The sequence below is a fragment of the Diadema antillarum genome, unplaced genomic scaffold (genome assembly GCF_040938485.1).
Source record: "Diadema antillarum isolate AM-2024a unplaced genomic scaffold, OU_Dant_1.0 scf00000065, whole genome shotgun sequence".
Classification (NCBI taxonomy): Eukaryota; Metazoa; Echinodermata; class Echinoidea; order Diadematoida; family Diadematidae; genus Diadema; species Diadema antillarum.
In genome coordinates this window covers 3903593-3925001 of record NW_027270954.1, presented here as the reverse complement: position 1 = coordinate 3925001, position 21409 = coordinate 3903593, and the positions used below count along the sequence as shown (strand labels likewise).

At 38.3% G+C, this 21409-nt stretch overlaps 1 protein-coding gene across 1 annotated transcript; it reads left to right on the top strand.

Annotated features, from left to right (window-relative positions):
* The first annotated feature begins 5250 nt into the window (after positions 1-5250).
* Positions 5251-20921, top strand: LOC139716458 (D-aspartate oxidase-like). The gene is made up of 10 exons (XM_071628003.1): positions 5251-5626; positions 7270-7396; positions 8552-8634; positions 9141-9206; positions 10284-10338; positions 11166-11267; positions 16793-16884; positions 18300-18417; positions 20061-20162; positions 20796-20921. Exons 1-10 carry the CDS (start codon positions 5406-5408, stop codon positions 20919-20921), a joined length of 1092 nt encoding a protein of 363 aa, XP_071484104.1. The 5' UTR covers positions 5251-5405.
* Positions 20922-21409: the final 488 nt, after the last annotated feature.

Below are 21409 nucleotides of genomic sequence, written 5' to 3'. Positions count from 1 at the left end.
TAATATTAGATGTCATATTTTCGGTCAATTCAAGGAAATATTGGACTCGCTAAGCAAAATATTGGACTCGTCTTCGACTCGTCCAATATTTCCTTGTACATGTATTAACCTCAAGGCCATCCAATATTATATAACGGTCATTATTCTAGACGATCATTATTTTCAATAGCCGATCATTTTTTAGCCGATCATAATTATAGCCGTAGAGAATTACTGCTTGATTCAAGCTGAAATTCTTAGGTCTCACCAGAAAATGCGAGACCACATAACTACGGTTCTCACCAGAAAATGCGAGACCACAAAACTACGGTTCATCTGCTCCGAAACGACGATAATGATAATTATCTATCATCTTTCTCTTTGACTTATTGTCCTCTTTCATTGTCTATATACGTGATGTAAGTAATGTCGGAAAACATACTTGAAGTGCGATCCGCCATTATGAGGTCGACCTTGCAAAGTAGAATATCAAACGCACAGTGTAGTAGAAGTTTCATGAAAATTGGACCTCAATAAAGAAAAAAAAAGTTGCGGAATCTTCAAAGTTTCACATGTTTTATGATTCAGCAGTGTAATAGTACATCATAAAATACAAGTTGCTGTGTAAAAAAAAAATGAAAATGTGGAAAAAAATCACACTATTGTCTTTGTTCCTCTTTCAGTCTCCATAATATTAGTATTTATTCAAAGATGAATGTTGTATCCATGTGTGATACTCCGTATCGCTTCATCAGAGACGAACGCCTTCTCTGTGAATCTTGTACATCTAAAGTTCGTTTCCTTTTGGAACCGTGAAAATCTGATGCCTTTCATAAAGTTGACGTATTTTACAGGTATATAGATAATTCAGACCTTTCCTCATCCAGAAGAGTAAATTTGAAACTGGTAGGTCGAGGGCCTATAATGGTTCAGTAACAGTGGCGTACCGTGGGTCAAGACATTGGGGGGGGGGGGCACCTCGTGGAAAATTAATTTTGAGGGTGTGTGTGCTTGTGCGTGCGTGCGTATGTGTGTGATTTGCGCGTGCTGTGTACAATACAATAACGGAATGTGATTGTAAGTTTTCTTAACACGGATAATGGAATGACGGTGTGAAAGAACAAATTACTGGCAGCAACGTCAGGAGAATTGCATAACAATAAAAGCGAGCGAGCGAAGCGAGCGAGCTTGAAAATTTTGACATTTTACAGTCCCAAAACTGCCGTAATTGTAGCTATATTTTTTCGCTTGGGAAAATAAGGGGCGGAGGCGCACTGGGCGCAACTGCTGGCAGCCACTGGCAGCAACATCTGGAAAATGGCATAACGATTAAATGCGAGCGAGCTTGAAAATTTTGACATTTTACAATCCCAAAACTGCCGTTTGTAGCTATACTTTTTTGCTTTGGATATTAAGGGGGCGCACCGGGCGCAACTGCTGGCAATTACTGGCAGCAACATCAGGAGACTGGCATAGTGATTAAATGCGAGCGAGCTTGAAAATTTTGACATTAACAGTCCCAAAACTGCCGTAATTGTAGCTATATTTTTTCGCTTTGGAAATTAAGAGGGGGTGCATCGGGCGCAACTGCTTGCAATTACTGAAAGCAACATCAGGAGAATTGCATAACAATTAAATGCGAGTAAGCGAAGTGAGCGAGCTTGAAAATTTTGATATTTTACAGCCTCCCCATAAACTGCCGTAATTGTAGCTATATTTTTCGCTTTGGAAATCAAGGGGGGCGCACCGGGCGCAACTGCTGGCAATTACTGGCAGCAACATCAGGAGAATGACATAACGATTAAATGCGAGGGAGCTTGAAAATTTTGACATTTTACAGTCCAAAAACTGCCATTTGTAGCTATATACGTTCGCCTTGGAAATTAAGAGGGGGGGGGGCGCACCGGGCGCAACTGCTGGCAATTACTGGCAGCAACATCAGGAGAATGACATAACGATTAAATGCGAGGGAGCTTGAAAATTTTGACATTTTATAGTCCAAAAACTGCCATTTGTAGCGATATATTTTCGCCTTGGAAATTAAGAGGGGGGGGGGGGGCGCACCGGGCGCAACTGCTGGCAATTACTGGCAGCAACATCAGGAGAATGACATAACGATTAAATGCGAGGGAGCTTGAAAATTTTCACATTTTATAGTCCAAAACTTGCCGTTTGTAGCTATATTTTTTCGCTTTGGAAATCAAGAGGGGGGGGGGGGGTGCCACACCCCCTCCCCCGATCCGCCACTGGTATTCAAGGGTGTCAGTTTATTTTCATGATTGGAGGAGGTATGATCAGTGAGTGGGCGTCGAAGTGACCAAGCGGGGGAAGGATGTCCAAAATCTGCGCTTTAGAGCATCCCCTATACTTTATGTGCTTGTGTTTGAGTGTGTTTTATATACATTGTACATGGAAATGTTAGGAAATAACCAAGGTCAAGTCTTATTATTGGCAATGCAAGGCATTTTAACATAGACTATGTATAGTATGTAAAGCAACAGTGCAAAATCAATGATCTAGCTTTGATATAACGAAGCGTAAGGTACGAAAGGTGTACATCCTACATCACATTGCGAACAGTGCAGCGACTCTCTTTGCCGTTCGGATCTTGCTTATTAGAATGCCAACTAGGAATCACGCTGAATCACAATCTTTTGTCGGCTCCGGGCTTTTTGAACAATGTTTCACATTATATACCTCTTTAATTATGGTTAAAAGAAGACTTAGAAAAACATCTTTTATTTCTTGATCTCCCTTTCATGTCGATTTCAAAAGCAGTTTATATGTTTATTAACCCTTGAATTACCATTTTGGCAAGTTTTTTTCTTTTTTTCCTTTTTTCCTTTTTTTCTTAAAATTAATCTTTCCATTGATATCAAGCATACATTGTATAATGCTTGCAAAATGGAGAAATTTACATCTGAAGTCAGATTTCCAAACTTTTTTGAAGGGTTTATATATATATATATATATATATATATATATATATATATATATGTATATAATTGTGCAAATGCAAGCAGCAGCTAATTCAAATGGCCCTGCCTAAGATAGTTCCAAATTAGACGAATCAAACGGTTCGCTGCTGCTAGTGGTGATCAATACTGATTCTTGATCAGTATCTTAATTTGTTAAGAAATGCAATTGAACAGACATTTGGATGACTGCTCATGCGTTTGATATGTCCCCACTAGCAGACAAGCATTACGTCTATCAATGAAAAGTTGACTATCTAGATTGTTGGTTATTAAATTTGAGTGAGTTGCTTGCCCGTTGTTGCGTGACGCCGTCAGTATGCGATCTATAATACCACGATGTGACACCTTGTTCACGATAAACTAAAACCCACGATGCTTACGGAAACATGAGTTTTAATGCATCATATCACAAGAAATTTCAGGCTGATGGTGCAAAGATGGTTGATACGTCTTAATATGATAAAATTATGAAAAAAATTGATTAAAATGTATGGAGAGTTTCAAAATAAAGTTGAAAAAAAATCCATTCCTAAATGCTTTTCTCCAATTAGATTCATCATTCACATGGCCTCCAAATTTGATGATGGAATTTTATTGCACATTCCTATTAGAGAATAAATCTATATCAAATACTTTACATCTATCAATAACAGTAAATCTCATATAAAAAACAACAAGTCAATCCATCTTTGAAAAAACCCCTCAAAATTAAACTTGTATTATCCATCCGAACCATGCGAACCTGGAACATAATTTTCTTCTTTTTAGACACAGTCCAACCAGGGTACCACCGCCAGGGGATTCGTTCTGTTGAATTACCCTAAAGCCAAAATTACTTTGATGTAAAATGTCAAAATATATTACCTCTAAGTTAGATTTAGTAAAAACGGCATCACCTTTCACTTCATGATGTCTTTTTGCGATTCCCTAAAATCGTACACGGCGAGCTTCCGCAGGGGGGACTGGTTGGACGAAAGTCGCCAGCATTTTACAACACGGTCGGCCTGTTATCAAACAGATTTTCCCCAGTGGTGGGTTGTTTTGTTGTTGTTGTTGATTTTTTTTTTTTGCGCTTTTCAGTCAAACTTGACTATTTACGCCACTCTGTACGGTGCATTTGTTGTGCTGGTACGGTGGCCTGATCGGCATCGCGCCTGGTCTTTCGTTGTTGGTTTATTATTCCTTTTCTTTTGTTCGATTAACTTTTGCACACTGAATGGGCGGAGGCGGTTGTATGGGTTGGCTTGTCGAGTCTGCACATGGTTCATGTGAGTAACGTCGTCACTGCGCCTGTTGATGTCGTTTGATGGCGCTCTTTCAGTCGCCGTGTCCTCGCGCCTCCCGGCGAATATAATACACGTATATAAATTATGTATGTATATATGTATATATATTTTCTACATACAATACTGTAAATAACTTTAATTTTTGTGGTTGGTTAAAAACAATTTGGTGTCAACCTATCACAGTATTTGATTTTGAAGCATACACATCGGGCACTACTCTAATCTACATTAAACTGTAATCTTACTTACTACTATATCAAAAGAAAACCTACAAACAACAAAAGATATATAAATATCGTACGCATTATGTATACAATAAACAATAATGATACATAACAATTTTACCTTTTATCATTATACATAATATTCTATAAACAACTAATGCTACGATATCTAATACAAACTATAATATCCAATATTTACCAGCGCCTTTAACAAAACAAATAATCAACTTTTGTTGAGGATGATTCAATATATTACTCCAAGATAATTTTGTAACTGAGTTCTGTATTCTTTGTTTTAAAGAGGAAATGTTGCACGGTTTCTGATATACCGCACTGAGAACATTTACCATCGATTCAGTAAACAACTTCCTACTCTTATTAAATCTGTGAAGTATATTCTCATAACGTCTGCAATACAGATTGCCGTGGTGGGGATCAGGAGGAGAAAAATCTCTTTTAGTTACCGGTACCTATACGGCAGCTCTTGAGCAAGCACACAGCCTATACACTTCTCTGATGCTCTTCCTCCGGATCTCCGGATCTTTTGTGTTTATGTATCCACGTGTACGTGTGTGGCCTATGATCTGTGCAGTATTGTGATCGCGCGCGGTTCGCATACACACGTACAGTACGTATTCCCAGCAGCAGTAGTGTCATGGCACGTCGCGTAACAAGTGTATTCAAAGAGGCTTTATACATTATAGAATCTCTTTGAGTGTAAAACATTTCACGAGATCAACAAATATAACGTTCGAGGCCTCACACATACAGTACCAGGGAGGTGAGAGGACTCACCTGCCTGCGCACATACAAAGGCATTTATCAACAGGTATGAGAAGTTCGCCTAACGTTAGATAGACTTGGGTGCGTGCTGCTCTGGCTAAATTTGTGAAGGTCGTTGTTGAGAAGCAGAAGGCCAGCTCCAGGGAATACACAGGATGACCACCACGCAAGCAATGCGTAGCAGAAGACGAGTATGTGTTGTTGGGGCAGGGGTTATAGGCCTTGCTTCGGCCGTAAACATTGTGGAAAACATACCTGGTGTCGCGGTAACGGTTGTAGCTGAAAAATTCAGCTCACCTGATATCACCTCCTGTGTGTCGGGAGGGCTGTGGCACGGAAGGGACAGCATCGGTGGTACTCCGCGAGACAGGTTGATGTGAGTTTCCGATCCGAGTTCGAGTGCTCGACCTCTGTAAAATCTCTTTACGTTAGGCAATATTGTTTAACCCCAGGGCGCTCCTTGTACACATGTCACAGGTCTCAACGCTACCTACGCGTTGGGGCTGGTCTCTGTTTGCAATTGTTATGCTTGTATCTGACCGAAAGATCGGTCTGTATCTGGTCGTCCGGGAATGTTCCGCGGAGACTGCGTCTGGTCTGGCTTCACTGATCTATACACCTACGGAGGAGAGCGACAATGTCAAAAATATAGAAGACTCCTCCGGACAGACGGATCTTTTTGTCTATGCTTGTTGTATATGCAGCTGTATGTTTGTTTTTTCCTGTTTCTTTTTTGATGCCTTAACGCGTTAATTATTTACTTGAAGTTTGTAACATTTATTGTCACTGCGAGACAGGTGGGGGGGGGGGGGGGGGATGGGGGGCTGAGAGGCGGGGCTGCAGCTGGCAGCCCCCCACAAACATTTAACGTGTTAGACCACTCTATATCTCAAACTCGTAAGGGGTTCTACAGGACCCCCCTCAAACAAACAATACATAATTTATATAGACTATAACGTTATATATTACGGGGAAAAAAGAGAACAACAACAACAATGCAAAACCCAAAGACTTGGAAGGTTCTGCATACCCATGTCAGATTCCTCCTTTCAAAGCAAAAAAAAAAAAAAAAAAAAGGGGGGGGGGGGGGGTGGTGGAACCTAACCGCGACCAGCCCAATGCTCATGTTCCACAGTGAGTGTACAATGGAGCACCCAGGAGGGGTTAGGGGGGACCAATGGGACCCAACCACATCAAGCACTAACTGACTTGACCAGCCCGCAGCCCCCTCACATTAAAAAGATATATTTAAAAGTAGAGGACGCAAGGCGTAATTAGAAATGAGACATCACGATTGGTAGGTGAATTGTCAATTTTTTTTTCGGCAGCCGAAAAAATAGTAAAATATCAAAAAATGAAAATTGATGCGGGCGGGGAGCGGGCTTGGACGAGAATTATGAATTTCTTGGTATTTTCAGCGCCATTTTGAAAATAGTAAATAGTAAAAAAATCGACGCGGCGGCCAAAATCGATGCGCGCGAGGACGAGAAACTGGTTTCTTTTTTTTACTGGGCCTTATCATATGTATTTAAATGTAGTTAATGTTCTGCTGCCCTTGTAGAATATTAAATTCAAACCTCTAAAAAGTGGATGTGATATAGCTACCCTGAGGGAGTTTGGAGCCAGTTTATTTAGTATGCACAGCCTAGGGCTTGTTGGGGTTGTATTGATTTAGTTACCGGTATCATAAATTCTACATGGAATGGGATATGTTATAGAGTCAGGGTTATAATGGAGTTTGGGGTTTTCTTTGAGTATGTTAGGGAGTTGAATCTTGGGTAGGTTCAGTGGGGTTGTAGCCGTGTAGGCTATATTATCTCTCTGAAAGAGATTGCTAGCAGTGCTCCACATAAATCTTCATTCCTGTGGTATACAATTCTGACATGCTACTTTTATGAAAGCATATTTCCAGTTTTGGTCAATAAAATATATTCAATTCAATTCAATAGGCCTACATGTATAAATCCCTCAAGTAGTAATTTTCTTTGTTATGCAATGCCCTTTTTCCTCCCTTAACAGAAAGTGGAGCCGAGAGACATGGAATCACAACATAGCCTTAATGAAGACTCCTGAAGGCTCGAAAGCGGGGATCCAATTCATACACGTCTATCGCATGTGTCCCCAGACTGTCACACCAGATATACCAGTAAGTCCACCATTATGTTATCAGTGAAATAGGCTCAGCCTTCCTCCTACTGTACAGAAAGATTTCAACATGTGGATGCGAGCATGTATATTGAAATTTTTTTGCACAGTCCGTACTATGTGATACCGCAGTTAACATATAAATGTGCAAATATTCTTTGGAATACTGTAAAAGGAGGAATGTTTGCATGCATTTTAACTTTGGAAAAAGGCCATCGGCTCCAATTCACAAAGATTTCATGCTGTGAAAATATATTTTGCTTTATAGTAGGTCTGGTATACCTGTTGTGTTTAATCCACAAGAATTTTTTGTGTTATGTATATGTGCAAGTTTGCAATACCTTTTCTTAGCAGATTTAAAAGTGATAAAAAGTCATTAGTTTCATTAGAACATTATGTATAGGGTCCTACTGTAAGCAGCTAGACTCATGTTCCTTGCTAAGATTTGACCATTGGAAGCAATACCCATACTGATTGAAGAGTTTTCAACTCCCATGTTTCAAAATTGTAAACTTGACCAATAACTGCCAATTAAAGAACATGATGGAATGGGTTTAAAAAATTGATGCAGTCTCGTTTTGCTCAGAGCCATGCGCTGACTTTTACTGGCTGCACTTTCCCTATCAAATACAAAATTGCAGTTGTGATCACTGACGATAACAACTGCAAATATGCTATTGTGCACAGTACAAGGTTACTAGCCACACATCTAGTAAATTTGTCATGCAGCCATTGGATACTACATGCATGGCTTTAGTCTTTCACCCAGCAAATTTCCCATGCATAGGTAGTGATTGACTAGATGCATGCTGAAAATGATTATGTTTTATGTTTGTTTGTTTGTTTGTTTGTTGGTTGGTTGTTTTTTTTTAGGGGGGGGGTGGGCAAAAATTTGTCCACCATTGATCATTCTGTGAAACAGATGATGCACATTTTCGTTGTGCATCAGTAGGAATAGCATGCATGCATGCATGGTAGCAGCGGACTCTAGTCTAAACCTGCTCGGCGACTGTGGCTTGTGGGTTAAACAACCCCATAGTTACATCATGCAAATAATTTAAACTGATGCGCTGAGACATACGCATCATTTGTATGTTAAGATGATAGGAACTTTTCCATTGTGATTCAAGTCTTAATTATTTTTTCCCCATGACAGGAAAGCCACTGGTGGAAGGATGACGTGTTTGGTTACCACATGATGGCGCCATACCAGGTTGAACGCCTCTTCCCGGGTTACAAGTAGGTCTCTGTCACTTTCCTTCCTATCTGTTAAACAAATCATATTACCCCATTCCTCCCACAATTATCCGAGAACCTTCAATGCCCCTAAACGAGATTCTCCTTGCTGGTCGACAGACAACGGACAGGCTGGTAATCCACCTCTGCAAAAGCAGTCAAGTGGTACACGTATCCCCTTTCCATGGTCAACTACGTACATGTGCCATCGAACAATGAAAATATCAATCGGATGCGAGGTATGAATAGAGCCTGCACAGATGGATTTACAACCTCTTTTCTTATACACAAAAGAAGCACCTGCCAAGTTTAATAGGAAGCTACTGAGCTCTGCCATGATTGCTATGTACATCTGTGTCATCTTCATACAAGTTTTAGAGCGAAACTTGTGCAAACTGTATCAGAAAAAAAGGTAAATAATATATCGAGTATACTCGGGACTCGTCCTCAACAGGCTAATGTTTTTGGTTATAATCACAATTCCTGCACTTTCTCCTTCCACAAAACAGGGGAGCCTTTTCCTACCTTTCAACAATCACTGACACCACACTCTATCTGCCATATCTACTCAATCGGTGAGTATTCTATACTATCTTTTCTCTTTTTTTCGGGGGGGGGGGGGGAGGGAAGGAGGGGAAGGTGGAAGGGTAGTGCTTTTAGGATGAGAGCATGTTGTTAATCACTCCAAAGTTTTGTCAGGTTTTAGGTCACAATATGTCTTTGTTCCCTAAATTACCCATGACTGTCACATAAATGTCCTGTTTTCATTATACATAAAGAATGTTATGTGTTTACCATATATTACCTCGCTGAGCCACAATGAATCAATGTCTTAATAGTACCCTTATAGCTTCCAGGAAGTGGGGCTGCTGCACTCGTGACTGAATTAGAAATCCAGGAAATGAGCTTCCCTACTCCAAATAAACTTGGAACCTTGGAAGCATGACTTCATAACGTTTGAGATGATACTCTTAAGAGAATCACAATCAGGAGTTTACACCTGAAACAATAATTCAGTGGATACAGAAAATTGATTGAACACACCAGTGAAATTTGAGGAGAATAGGGTAATCTGTTCAAAAACTATAGTTTCTTTAAAGTTTTTGTTTAATCCATGTGCTGGTATTTCTACATGAGAAGGTTATCATGCAATTGATGTATTGAATGTCTTGTTAATGTGGATATACATGACTGCTCTTGTGCAACATTCAACATCCATATAAGTCACATTCCTGGTCATGTGATTTTGATATCATTTACTACTTAAATAAAAGAAGACAGATTTGTCATTGACCTTGCTGCACCCAGAATTTGACTGAGTGCCATGGAATATATATATATATATATATATATATATATATATATTTTTAAGATGAATTTTACTCAGTGATTGGTGATTTGACTAAATGCTCAAATTTCAATTATTTATCATTCTCTTTGTGCACATACCTCATTTTGCTCAAACTCCAGGGATTAGTTTCTTCTTCTCCTGTGCTATAAATGCAAACATATATCTATGCTAGGGAGGATTTCTACATCAAGGACAACATTTGTCATATGGTCCCACCATTCAGCAATATTCATCAAATCTGAAGAATGTTTGATTTTATTTTGTATTTTTTGCTTATTGCATTTTCCATTACAAAATTTAGTTTCCGTACCAAAGGTGGACAGTTGGTGGAGAGGAGGCTTGGAAGCCTTGCCGTGGTAAGAACACGATGTCAAACCATTGATCCTTACTCCCTCATGGCAAGCGGTAGACGTTGCCACTGTGGGTAGGTGGCCATTACACACAGAGTTCTCTTTTACTGGTAACTTTTTTTTTGCCAAGGAAGCGATGTTTCTTTTGACAGTCTTTGTATGTTTGTCTTTTGTGTGGAACTCTTCAGTAAAAAGTTGTAAGTGGATTTAGATGAAATATTGGGGGAAATGTCAGATATGTGCCAAGATTCCTTGTGATGATAATTCCAATTGCCACTTTGAGCTATTTTTCAACAGCTAGTACAGAATTTAACAGAAATGTTCTATTTAGTTGCACAAGATTTTTGGAAAGATATCATCCTCAAAGTGTGATGCAAGCTGGCAATATCTCTTGAAGATTACCACTTATGAATGTTTCTTGATTATAAACACACCGTAAAGACATTGTTTACCATTTGGAGCAGTGATTTAAAGAATATTAGAGTAATCATATTTGATGTTTATATGTGTAGGTCGGTTGTGTCACGAAATATCCTACCATATAAGAATTTCACAATAAAACCTAAAATATACATAGATTTCACTATTTCTCTCAATTAACCATAACTTTAAATGGTTTATTCTAGAAATTTTATCATTACTATAGCTCACTTTTTGTAAATCTAACAATACTCAACATTTATTACACTGATTAACATTTTTACATTGGTTGTTTATGTCCCTAACTCACATTTTAGAACTAATTTGAAGCACTAAAGCTTTGTTTTTTGTTTTCCTCTGCAAATGGTAAATAATGCCTTTAATTCATTTTTTTTCCCCTTCAAACCAATCAGCTCGCAGGAGAGTATGATGTTGTCGTCAACTGCTCAGGCATAGGGGCCAAGATGCTGGCTAACGACAAACACGTTCAGCCAGTGCGGGGCCAAATACTCAGAGTAAGTTCGCAAAACAATTGGGCTGGATGATGAACACATCTTGACCTTTTCTTTATCTTTATGAGAGGTTAAGGGGTGGGGCATTGCAATAGAAGCTAAATGAATAGATGCATTGGCAAACTGTAAAGATATCAGAGACAACGTGATGCCTACGTGTAGCCAAGTCGTTCATACTCCCTCGTCAGTACTTGCTCTTTTTCTCTGCTGGTATTGACAAGGTTTGCATTCTCGTCTCGTGCACAAGTTGTGCAGATAAAGATCATCTAGGGTGTTTACACTTTGTCTTGATATATAGCATTCGCTGATCATAGATTAAGCTTCTAAATTGGTTTATTGATGCTGTAGTGTGTATGGCTGCATAACCAAGATGGCCTAAATGGCTGCCTATCGGCGGAAGTAATGCTTTATTCAGTATTTTATCTTCTTCTGCTTTATCTTCAACACTTCAAAGATTATAAACTCATGTCATAATGTCTAAATATATGTCTGTAGATATAATGCAGTGCAGCGTCATGAGTCATAAAAAAACAAGTGTATTGAACACATTAATGAAGTTGTATGTTTGTTCTGTGTTGTGTAGTACCTATACAAATATACTTTGCCTTGAGAGTTTCTTGTTCAAACTATGGGCAGAGGTGACTCCAAAAGAACTATTCACTGAGGGGCGCAGCCCCGAAGTGAATAGTTCTTTTTTGAGACAAGAAACTCTCAAGGCAAAGTATCTATACATATAATACGCGAAGTTGTTGTTGTTGTCGCGGCCTTATGTATTTCCTGTTTTATTCCGGCGTTGCTGGATTGTCTATCTCCTCCCGAGCCGTCGGCTCCGGGCAGCTGCGACCGGTGCCGTCGGCCGCAGGAGAGTATCCTGCATCGAATGGCGCGGGTTTCGTCCCCTCTCCGCCTCCGTGCCGACGTCGAGGACGAAAAAGAAAAATTAATTAGCTAGATGCATAATGCATTTCTGTGCGTGACGAAAGAGCCGAGCGTTTTAATATTCACCAATCCTGCGCTGGACTCCTACTTTCTCGATAGTGCATCTTTTATCTTGCAGAGACAGTGGGATATAAAGATTATGGGTGCAGCGAAATCTCTGACATCTTTCGGCGGACACGCACGCACGCACACAATGTACTCTCGGGTGGATACGGTATGCCAGTGTGTGGCCTGCGCCTGTGTATGTATTGACAATGGTTACATGAAACACTATCTGCCTGCGCGTGATATGGACTCTCATAATACTATAGTATAATACACGGCGCGGTCATACAAGGGCAATTACGTACAGTAACGTTCGCCATTTGCATTGGCGTGCCCTAATGAAAACAACGAATGCTGTTATTTTATTGTATTTTGCACAACTGCAGGATACTCTGCAGCTCAGGTACGTCATTTAGTTTACTCTCAAGTCGGTTATCATTGTACTCAGACTGTTTAGGACGGCTAAATATCCACTTAAATTTTGTCCTTGCCGATCGTACCCTTCCATACCACATTACACGCGCCGCTGTCCATTCGTTTACTGCCGTAGCTGCTGTAAACATGAATATTCATAAGATGATCAAGCGGACGTAGAGGAAACCCTCGCTTTGCCGACCACTTTTTTTTAAAGATTTCCAAGTGGAGATAAAATGGGTAGTTCTATGGTCCATCAAACCAAGTTTTGGTGATAAAAATAAAAAAGAGGGAACAAATGAAGACAAAAATAATTTTCTTTCTCCCATAACGTGGGAAAAGAGTGAAAGAAAAAATACGAGGCCCTGAGATCCATGGATTCCAACAGGTGCCTACTTATTAAACCTAATGACTATAATATAATCTCCCCCTCCACTAATGGAGATTATAGTCGTAATGTAATAATAGTAATAATAACAATAATATAATAATATAATAATAATAATAATGGTAATTACAAAACAATCATAATAATAATAATGGTGATATTCATAACAATAATAATAACAATAATGATGATACAATGTACCTGTGTCTGAAGCAGATAAACGGGTGGTTCTATGATCTATCAAACCAAGGTTTGATGATACAAAAAAAAGAAAAAAGAGAGCAAATGAAGACGAAAATATTCTATTTCTCTCAGCACAATAGCAACAATAGTCCTGCTCAGCACAAGATTACGTATGTTACTGCAGTGAGGCAGTTTTGGACAGTTTGCGCAGGACTGTCTTCAGAAAGGCTTTTTATCAAGAGCAGAAAAATGGGGGAAACAGATTTTTACAATTCTTAACAAATTAACATTTCCGCCTCCCTATGTTGATCATCCCTATATTATGACTCTGCTCTCTCCTCTCCCCTAAATAATAATAATATTGTTAGTAATAATAAGAATGATAATAACAATAACAATAATACACTGAAATAATGATAATAAGAGAATAGGCCAATGCAAATGAATGGGGAGGGGTGCTATGATCCATAACTAAGAGTAGGCGGAAGAGACGCAATGTTTAAATCATGAAATATCAATGATAATGAAGCTATTTGAAATAAGTAACCTTGAGAGTAACCTTGACATGACGGACAAAAATATTCACTATCCTTGACCGATTAACTTTTTTTCTTAATTCCCTTGAGTCATCCCCATGTCATTGAATTATATAAAATAATAATGAAACCGAATGACTATGATCTCCCCTCCCTCAAAATAATAATGATAATAATAATAATTATAATCAATGATTATAATGATAATAAAACAATAAACAGTATCAATGAGATAAACAGGCGGTTCTAGATCCATCAACCCAAGTTTTGATTATGAAAACAGAAATGAGGGAGCAAAAGAAGACGAAAACATTCTTTGTGTATTTCTTCTCTCATAACGTGGTTGAAGAAATATTAAAGAAAGAATACGAAGCCCTGAGACCCGTGGATTTCCACGGGTTTCTTATACTTATAAAGCCTAATGACTATGATCACAATAATAACGTAACAGTAGGGGCATGAAAATAATAATAAAATGATGATAATAATAATGATGATGTTTAGTCTGAAGCAGATAAACGGATGGTTCTATGATATATCAAGCCAAGTTTTGGTGATTAAAAACAAAATGAGGGAGCAATTTAAGACGAAAATATTATATTTTTCTCTCATAGCGTGGGAAAAGAAATAGGAATTTAAAAAGAAATGCGATGCCTTGACCCTCGGGGGCCTGCATGGATGCAAGAGCAAGGAATATAATTAATATCAAAGTCATAGTGTCAATAGTATCTCCCCGTTCAGACGGGAAGAATCTGTGGGCAGAACTTTCGGAGAATCTTATAAGCGTTTTTTTGTGATTTTTCACTGAATGTTTGTTTGTTTGTTTGTTCTGCGAGGGCGAAAATGTGTGTGGGGGGATGGTGGTCATGGGTAGAAGAGAGCATAAGTGACGAAAGAATGAGAAAACTTTTCTTTTTATTTCATCAATAAAAATGTGCAAAATCGTATACATGAGAGAAAAAAATAAAACCCCTCAGACCCGTGGATTTCCACGGGTGCTGCTAGTTTGTTTTATATTTTGGCATATTTTGGCATGCCTTCTACGACAAAAACAAAAGTTGCAACCAGAGGTGTTGTGTGTGTGTATGTGGGTGTGTGTGTGTTTTTAGTCTTCTTTTCTTCTTTCCTTTTACGTTCGATATTAACCTTGATAGACTGGATACGGCCATACCAGTGAGAAACATTAATGTTATTTTTCTTTTCTCTAGGGGAATAAGAATAACAACTACCCCCTCCTCCCCCCCCCCCAAAAAAAAAGAGAGAAAACAAACTGGGAGTTTTCATATCACTACCGCTGCTTTGTATGTATACTATTTCTCGGATATAGCAGAGAATACCTGAAACAAATTGTGTACAACTTTATCACAGATATCTATGTAAGCACACACGCAACCAAAGAATCTCAACTGGAGTCCAATGTCACTGATGAGCATACGCTCTGATGCGCATATTCGTTGACGGGTGCTATTTGTGGTGTATGAATGTACCTCATTGAAGATCAGTTAAATTTGGCCATCCATGGCTGTGTTTATCAACTTTCCCCAGTTTAAACGACTTTCGAAAGCCCTTTCGATAGCCCTTTCCATAGCCCTTTCCATAGCCCTTTCGAAAGCCCTGTCTGCTCCCTGTACTATTAATGTGCCGCTTGTTTTCGTCGGCTGCGTTTATCAACTTTCGATAGCCCTTTCGATAGCCCTTTCGATAGCCCTTTCCATAGCCCTTTCGAGAGTCCTTTCCAAAGCCCTGACTGCCTGTACTATTAATGTGCCGCTTGTTTTCTAAGACGGGACGGCGAAAAGCAATTACCATCATAAAGACATATCTTCCTTTGAGAGTGACGAGTCATGATACAATGCCACATGAATCAATTGTCTTCCTATCTGTGAGGCAGCTCCAGTTTAGCACATACTTCAAATATTTCTGAGTGGCGGCATGAGACATGGGATCAAAGGGAATGAGACTGTTGTTACTCTATTTCTCAAACCTTGTTGGTGAGAGAAACACCTCCTTGATCCAAGCATATGCGTGCATTACACACAGCTTTATGTGTACACCTGTGTACACGTACTCGTGTGCACTTTACGTGGCGCGCGTCTTTTCAGAAACTGGAAACGCATGGTTGCGTAACCGCAGTAGGGTGACCTAAAGGGCTTTCAAAACAGCTTTGCGTTTATCAACTTCGAAAGGCTTTTACAAACAGGTTTCTGATAACCTGTTTAGGAAACCTGTTTGGATCGTCACAAATTTCGGGCTTTCGAAAAGGCTTTCCTAAAGGGCTTTCAAAACAGCTTTGCGTTTATCAACTCGTGAAAATTCCTTGAAAGCTGTTTGGATAACCTGTTTCTGCCGAGAAAGGAGAGTTGATAAACGCACCCTTTCGTAAAAGGCTTTCCTAAAGGGCTTTCAAAACAGCTTTGCGTTTATCAACGCGTAAAATTTCCTTGAAAGCTGTTTGGATAACCTGTTTCTGCCGAGAAAAGGAGTTGATAAACACAGCCCATGTCTTCAAGGTCTCTAAGCACAGAGTTGCATTGTTGGCATTCCACGGTAATTTAAAAGATATGGTATAGTATTGGTTGAGGAGAGGTTTCAGCTTTTATCTTTTTGTGAAATACATAGAAACCATTTAATGAAATGTTAAAGAGCATATGATAATATTCTAAGAGGAATTCAAAGTTTTACTGATGACAATTGGTGTTGAAATGACTGAGACATGCAAAAACAAAGTAAAACCAAGCGATCCTAAGAGAAGGTGGGACCCATCTTTTATTAGAACCACTTTGTTTTGGATATCTCAGCCATTTCAAAGCCAATCTTCATCAAATAAACTTGGAATTCTTCATTTGAATTGTATACCCATTAACATTTCATGAGAGGTATCTCAATATCTGAAAAAAAAATAAATCATCATCAAAAAACATTGGAAACCTGAAGCCCCATCTCAACCAAAACTGTACCATCCCTTTAAGGTATCCCCATTGTTTCCTGTAATGTCTTCCTTTCAATCGTCCTTTGCCTTTCAGGTGCGAGCACCAATGCAGACGTTCTGTATGCTGGAGGAGTACAGCAAACACGCCAAGAGAGATGTAGAGGCAGACAACTACGTCCTGGTCAGGTAAGACGATGTCATCTTTCTTTGTATCCTATTAACCCATCAAGTCTATAGTTTGGTGCTGTGTACAAGAATGACTATCAAAAGTTTGTACCATTCCTTGTTTAGGTGTCAAAAAGTAAATTCTAAAAGCTATCTTTCCTTTGAGTTTTTTGTTGTTCACATGTGGTTGTTTTGGTTGCGGATTTTTCAAGAACCTCTAAAGTGAATAATTCCTAACTGATCCTCCACTTGGCAACAAAAATTCTTATATCTCTTACAAATTTACAGATTTGAATTTGACTGATGTAATGAATTGAACCAGTTCCATCTAACCTTTCCTTTAAGTAAGATATGCAGTATATTACTTGAACTGCCACCCAAATGATGGCAAGATGGTAATATCTGATAATATCAAAATCTTCTAGGACTTAATGAATCAAGAATGTAAGCACTCTTAGCTATGTGTTAGTTCCACTGTAGGACTAAAGATTGGCAAGAACCAGAAGTATTCCATATTTTTTGCTGTATTTTTGTCAGTAATACAAGTGATCTCAGAGAGTCACGAGAGAACTGCCACTTGTCCTTCCTATTAAGTCTCTCACCACCATCTGCTCATATCATATATTGATGAAATTCTTAGATGATGGGTCTTAGAAGGTTTAAGTGATTTATGAAGGCTCTGAATTTGTTGGTGTATGCCTGCATGTGTTATTGTGTCATGAATCATTGAGTGAGCCGAGAGAATCGATGGATAAATAATTTGTACGCTCTGTGCAGTTAGGTAAACCACAGTGGTTGATAGAAAGTAGAAAAGTGCTTTTCTTGGTTTGCATAATAACAGCAGTATCATTCAGGTGTTTTCTGATTATGACTGGAACTGGTCATGTGTCATGATGTGTGTCTTCAAGTGGAGCATTGAATGCATTCACATCTTGTTCATTTTAGTGTCTGTGCTATAAATTTGATATGATATGTATTTTATATGTTTGCATTCTAAAATCATATTAAGTGTTGTTTATAGTATCAGCATCATATATCAATGAGCATATGTACAATTTTGTATAGATTAATTTGATTTGAATATATTCTGTTGTTATAACGAATTGGTGCTGTCATTGTTTTGTGTTCAGTGTTCCATGTATTACAAGCTTGGCTTTTAAGTGGAACACTGTTTTCTGTCATTGTGATTATTTACTTTTGTGTGTTACCATGACAAATTGTGCATTGTTTCTTCTGTTTTTTTTTGTTTTGTTTTGTTTTGTTTAATGACATCATTCATGCATATACTTTATATTGTATTCTAAAAAAAACTGTCCTTATCAGATGAATGAAAGACAAATCGACAACTTGTACCGCTTTGAATCATGTTTTCTCTTTCTTTTTTTGATGATGGAAATAAACAAACTATTGAATTGATAAATTTATTTCCACTGTAGGAATGGAGAGGTCATCCTTGGTGGGACAAGACAGGTAAATCGATGGGACACCACACCCAACAAAGAGGACAGCGAGAAAATCATGAGGAAGACTGTGAGATTGTTTCCAAATCTGAAGGTAAAGTGGAAGTTTTCCATGATAAATGCATACAGTGCACTCCGTTACAATGAACACAGTTTAAATGAAATTCTGTTACAACAAAGTAAGAATTAAGGTCCCAAAATTATCATCAATAAACTCTGTGGGACTAAATTCTCTTAAAATGAACACTGTCATAGCAAAATTTTGCTGATGGCAAAGTCATTTCCAAATGCCATTGACAAAGAAAAACAAAAGGAATGTGTTCTGTTTTAACAAAATGCGGATCGGTTATAAATTACATTGCAGAACAAACATTTACAGAGCACCTCTGCGCGGTAATAACACTTCATATTTTGCTCTGCATTCACTATATGTTTTACACACCATTTCCAGGGAGTACTTACATTATGTTAATACAAAATGAATTAAGGTTCGTTATTCTGAAGGGGCATTATGCCAAAACACACAAATTTTGTACATGTATACCTAGATATTTGTTAATTGGAAAATGAAATGGGGTTTGTTATTATCAACATTCATAAAGAACTTTCAAAAGAAAAAAAAAATTATGTGGTGTTATTCTGATGATTCATTGTTATTAAGGTTCTTTAATCCAAAGATGAGAGGAATCTTTGTTATTCCAAAAGTTCGTTAATCAGAAATGAAATAACGTTCGTTAATCCAAAAGTGAAAAAAGTGAGTACACATACAAACCTTAACCCGTTGAGGACGAGTCCCGAGTATACTCGCGCAGGTGTCTATGGGAAATGCATGTTGTAGCAAAATCAAACCGTCCTCAACGGGTTAAGAATTACAAACTTCATATAATTTTCAGATTAACAAACCTTTGGAATAACAAACCTTTTTTAGTTTGGTATCACTGAACCTTCAAAATAGCCAACCTTATTTCATTTTGGATTAACAAACCTTAGAATAACAAACCATATTTCACTTTCAGAATAACAAACTTTTGCAATAATGATCTTTTGGAAGAACATACCTTTGGAATAACAAACCTTGTTTCATTTTTTAGATTATCGAATCTTTGGATTAACGATTCTTGGGAATAGTGAACCTTTGGAATAACAGACCCTTGGAGTGACAAACTGTAACGAAATCCTAAACCATCGCTTTCATTCATGTGTTTTCAAACTAATCATGAAAGTTCTAACAATTTTATGCTCTGTCTTAAATGTAAATTTTGAATGAAAATAATGAGATAACACTGCATTTAACACTGCATTTCAGATTATGATCAGCTTTCAATAAACAGCTTACATTTTATGCATGGTTTGTTTGTTTTCATCATAAACTTTATTTGTTCGGTTATAAAAAAAAAAATAATATAACCAAAGAAAACTGCCGGTCTTGGGGAGTTTATTATAATGGGAGTCCACTGTATATACATGTCATTTCCCCTACCCCCTTTTTTTCTGTGTGTATAATCAGGGGTCAGGGTCAAATGTCACAGATTAGTGCACCACTTTTTACTGTTGATAGGTAATATAATCAAGAAGTGTCAGTCATGTAAATGCAATTTTCTACACTCCTGGCTTTGTTTTTATTGTAGCATGGAAAATTGGGGAACTAAGTTTTGATGTAGAAATATGTGCACTATATCCACTCATGGAGAACTTCTCTGTAATGACTGAAGTGTCCGTTATGCTGTGTGCTCTTAGGACTGTGAGGTTCTTGAAGAAAAGGTTGGCCTGCGGCCCAGCAGACCAATTGGTGTTAGACTAGAGGCGGAGACGATGAGGTTTGGCTCCCAGGAGCTAAAGGTAAGATGGCTTCCTTTTATTGCATCATTACTCTCTTCTCGAAGATGAAAACCTGATATAATCCAAAAACAATTGGATCTGAAGCACAAGTGGGTATTATTTCGTAGAGTACTATAAATTTTTTCTATAAAATGAACTGATAAGTAAGACATGAACTTGCATTTATAACGCCGCTGAGGCGACAAGACCTCGTATCTGAAATTTTGGTGAAAATGACTTTTTTGGATTAATAATAATAAATAATAATAGTCAGTTCTTAGAAACGCATAATACCATGAGATAGTCTCTATGCGTGTGTACAAAATTAATGGAACAAAATTAATGGTCAGATAATCAGTTAAGTGATGTCCTGTCCAAATCCTAGTTGTCGTACCCCAAAAATGAAGCCACCATGGCATGTCAAAGGAAAGGCTGTATCATTTGATACAGTGCTTTGGCTGCCATGTTTTTTTTGTTCTCCTGAACAATTGACATTTTGTAGATACAAGGTCTTGTCGCCTCAGCGATGATAACTGTGAAGAAAAGAGAGAGAGAATGCAGAGATAGTTAGATATGTCATATTTTCAAGAAAGGAAATTTGAAAAATCAGTAATTTCAGTCATGTTTAAGCTTTGTTCCTTTACTGTTGTCCAGGTTGTCCACAACTATGGCCATGATGGTAACGGAGTGACCACTCACTGGGGCTGTGGTCAGGAGGCTGCTGAGATTGTCCGTGGCATTCTAGCCTCGTCACCATGGCAACCACAGTCCAAGCTCTAGACGTTCCAGCTGACGTTTTACAAGTTTAGGCTGTAGCCAGATGCTACATTTGCATTTTGTTTATTTCTTGAAAGCATACACAGAACTAACACTAGCAACCCATGCAGTAATGGGAACACATCTGAGTTTACTTGTCTTCCATTTGTATCACACTTATTCATTGTTATTATTTTTTTAATTCTTGCAAAAGTTGTTGCTGCTTAATAGTCAGCCGCCATTTTTGAATTTTGTTTAAATCTTTGTGCAGCTAAAGAGATGAAAAAATGATTATGTTTTACACATACAGAAGGAGATACACTTGTTTTCTCCAAGTCTCTTCCATGTAGTGTGCTACCTGTGAACACATACCAAAGTAATCTTCACTGCCTTACTCGCCTACCTCCATACACCTGACTATGCATCCGTTGCTAGGCAACAACTTTCTATACCGTGTTTAGGATGGAGTAAACCCATTTGGTCCTGCACAACGTGTAGGTCACTGTGAGATC

Excerpts from the sequence above, each read along its gene's own strand:
- LOC139716458 (XM_071628003.1), top strand. The coding sequence starts at position 5,406 with ATGACCACCACGCAAGCAATGCGTAGCAGAAGACGAGTATGTGTTGTT. Across the intron at positions 5,627-7,269 it reads ACTCCGCGAGACAGGTTGAT|AAAGTGGAGCCGAGAGACAT; the intron begins GTGAGTTTCCGA and ends CTCCCTTAACAG. Across the intron at positions 18,418-20,060 it reads GATTGTTTCCAAATCTGAAG|GACTGTGAGGTTCTTGAAGA; the intron begins GTAAAGTGGAAG and ends GTGTGCTCTTAG.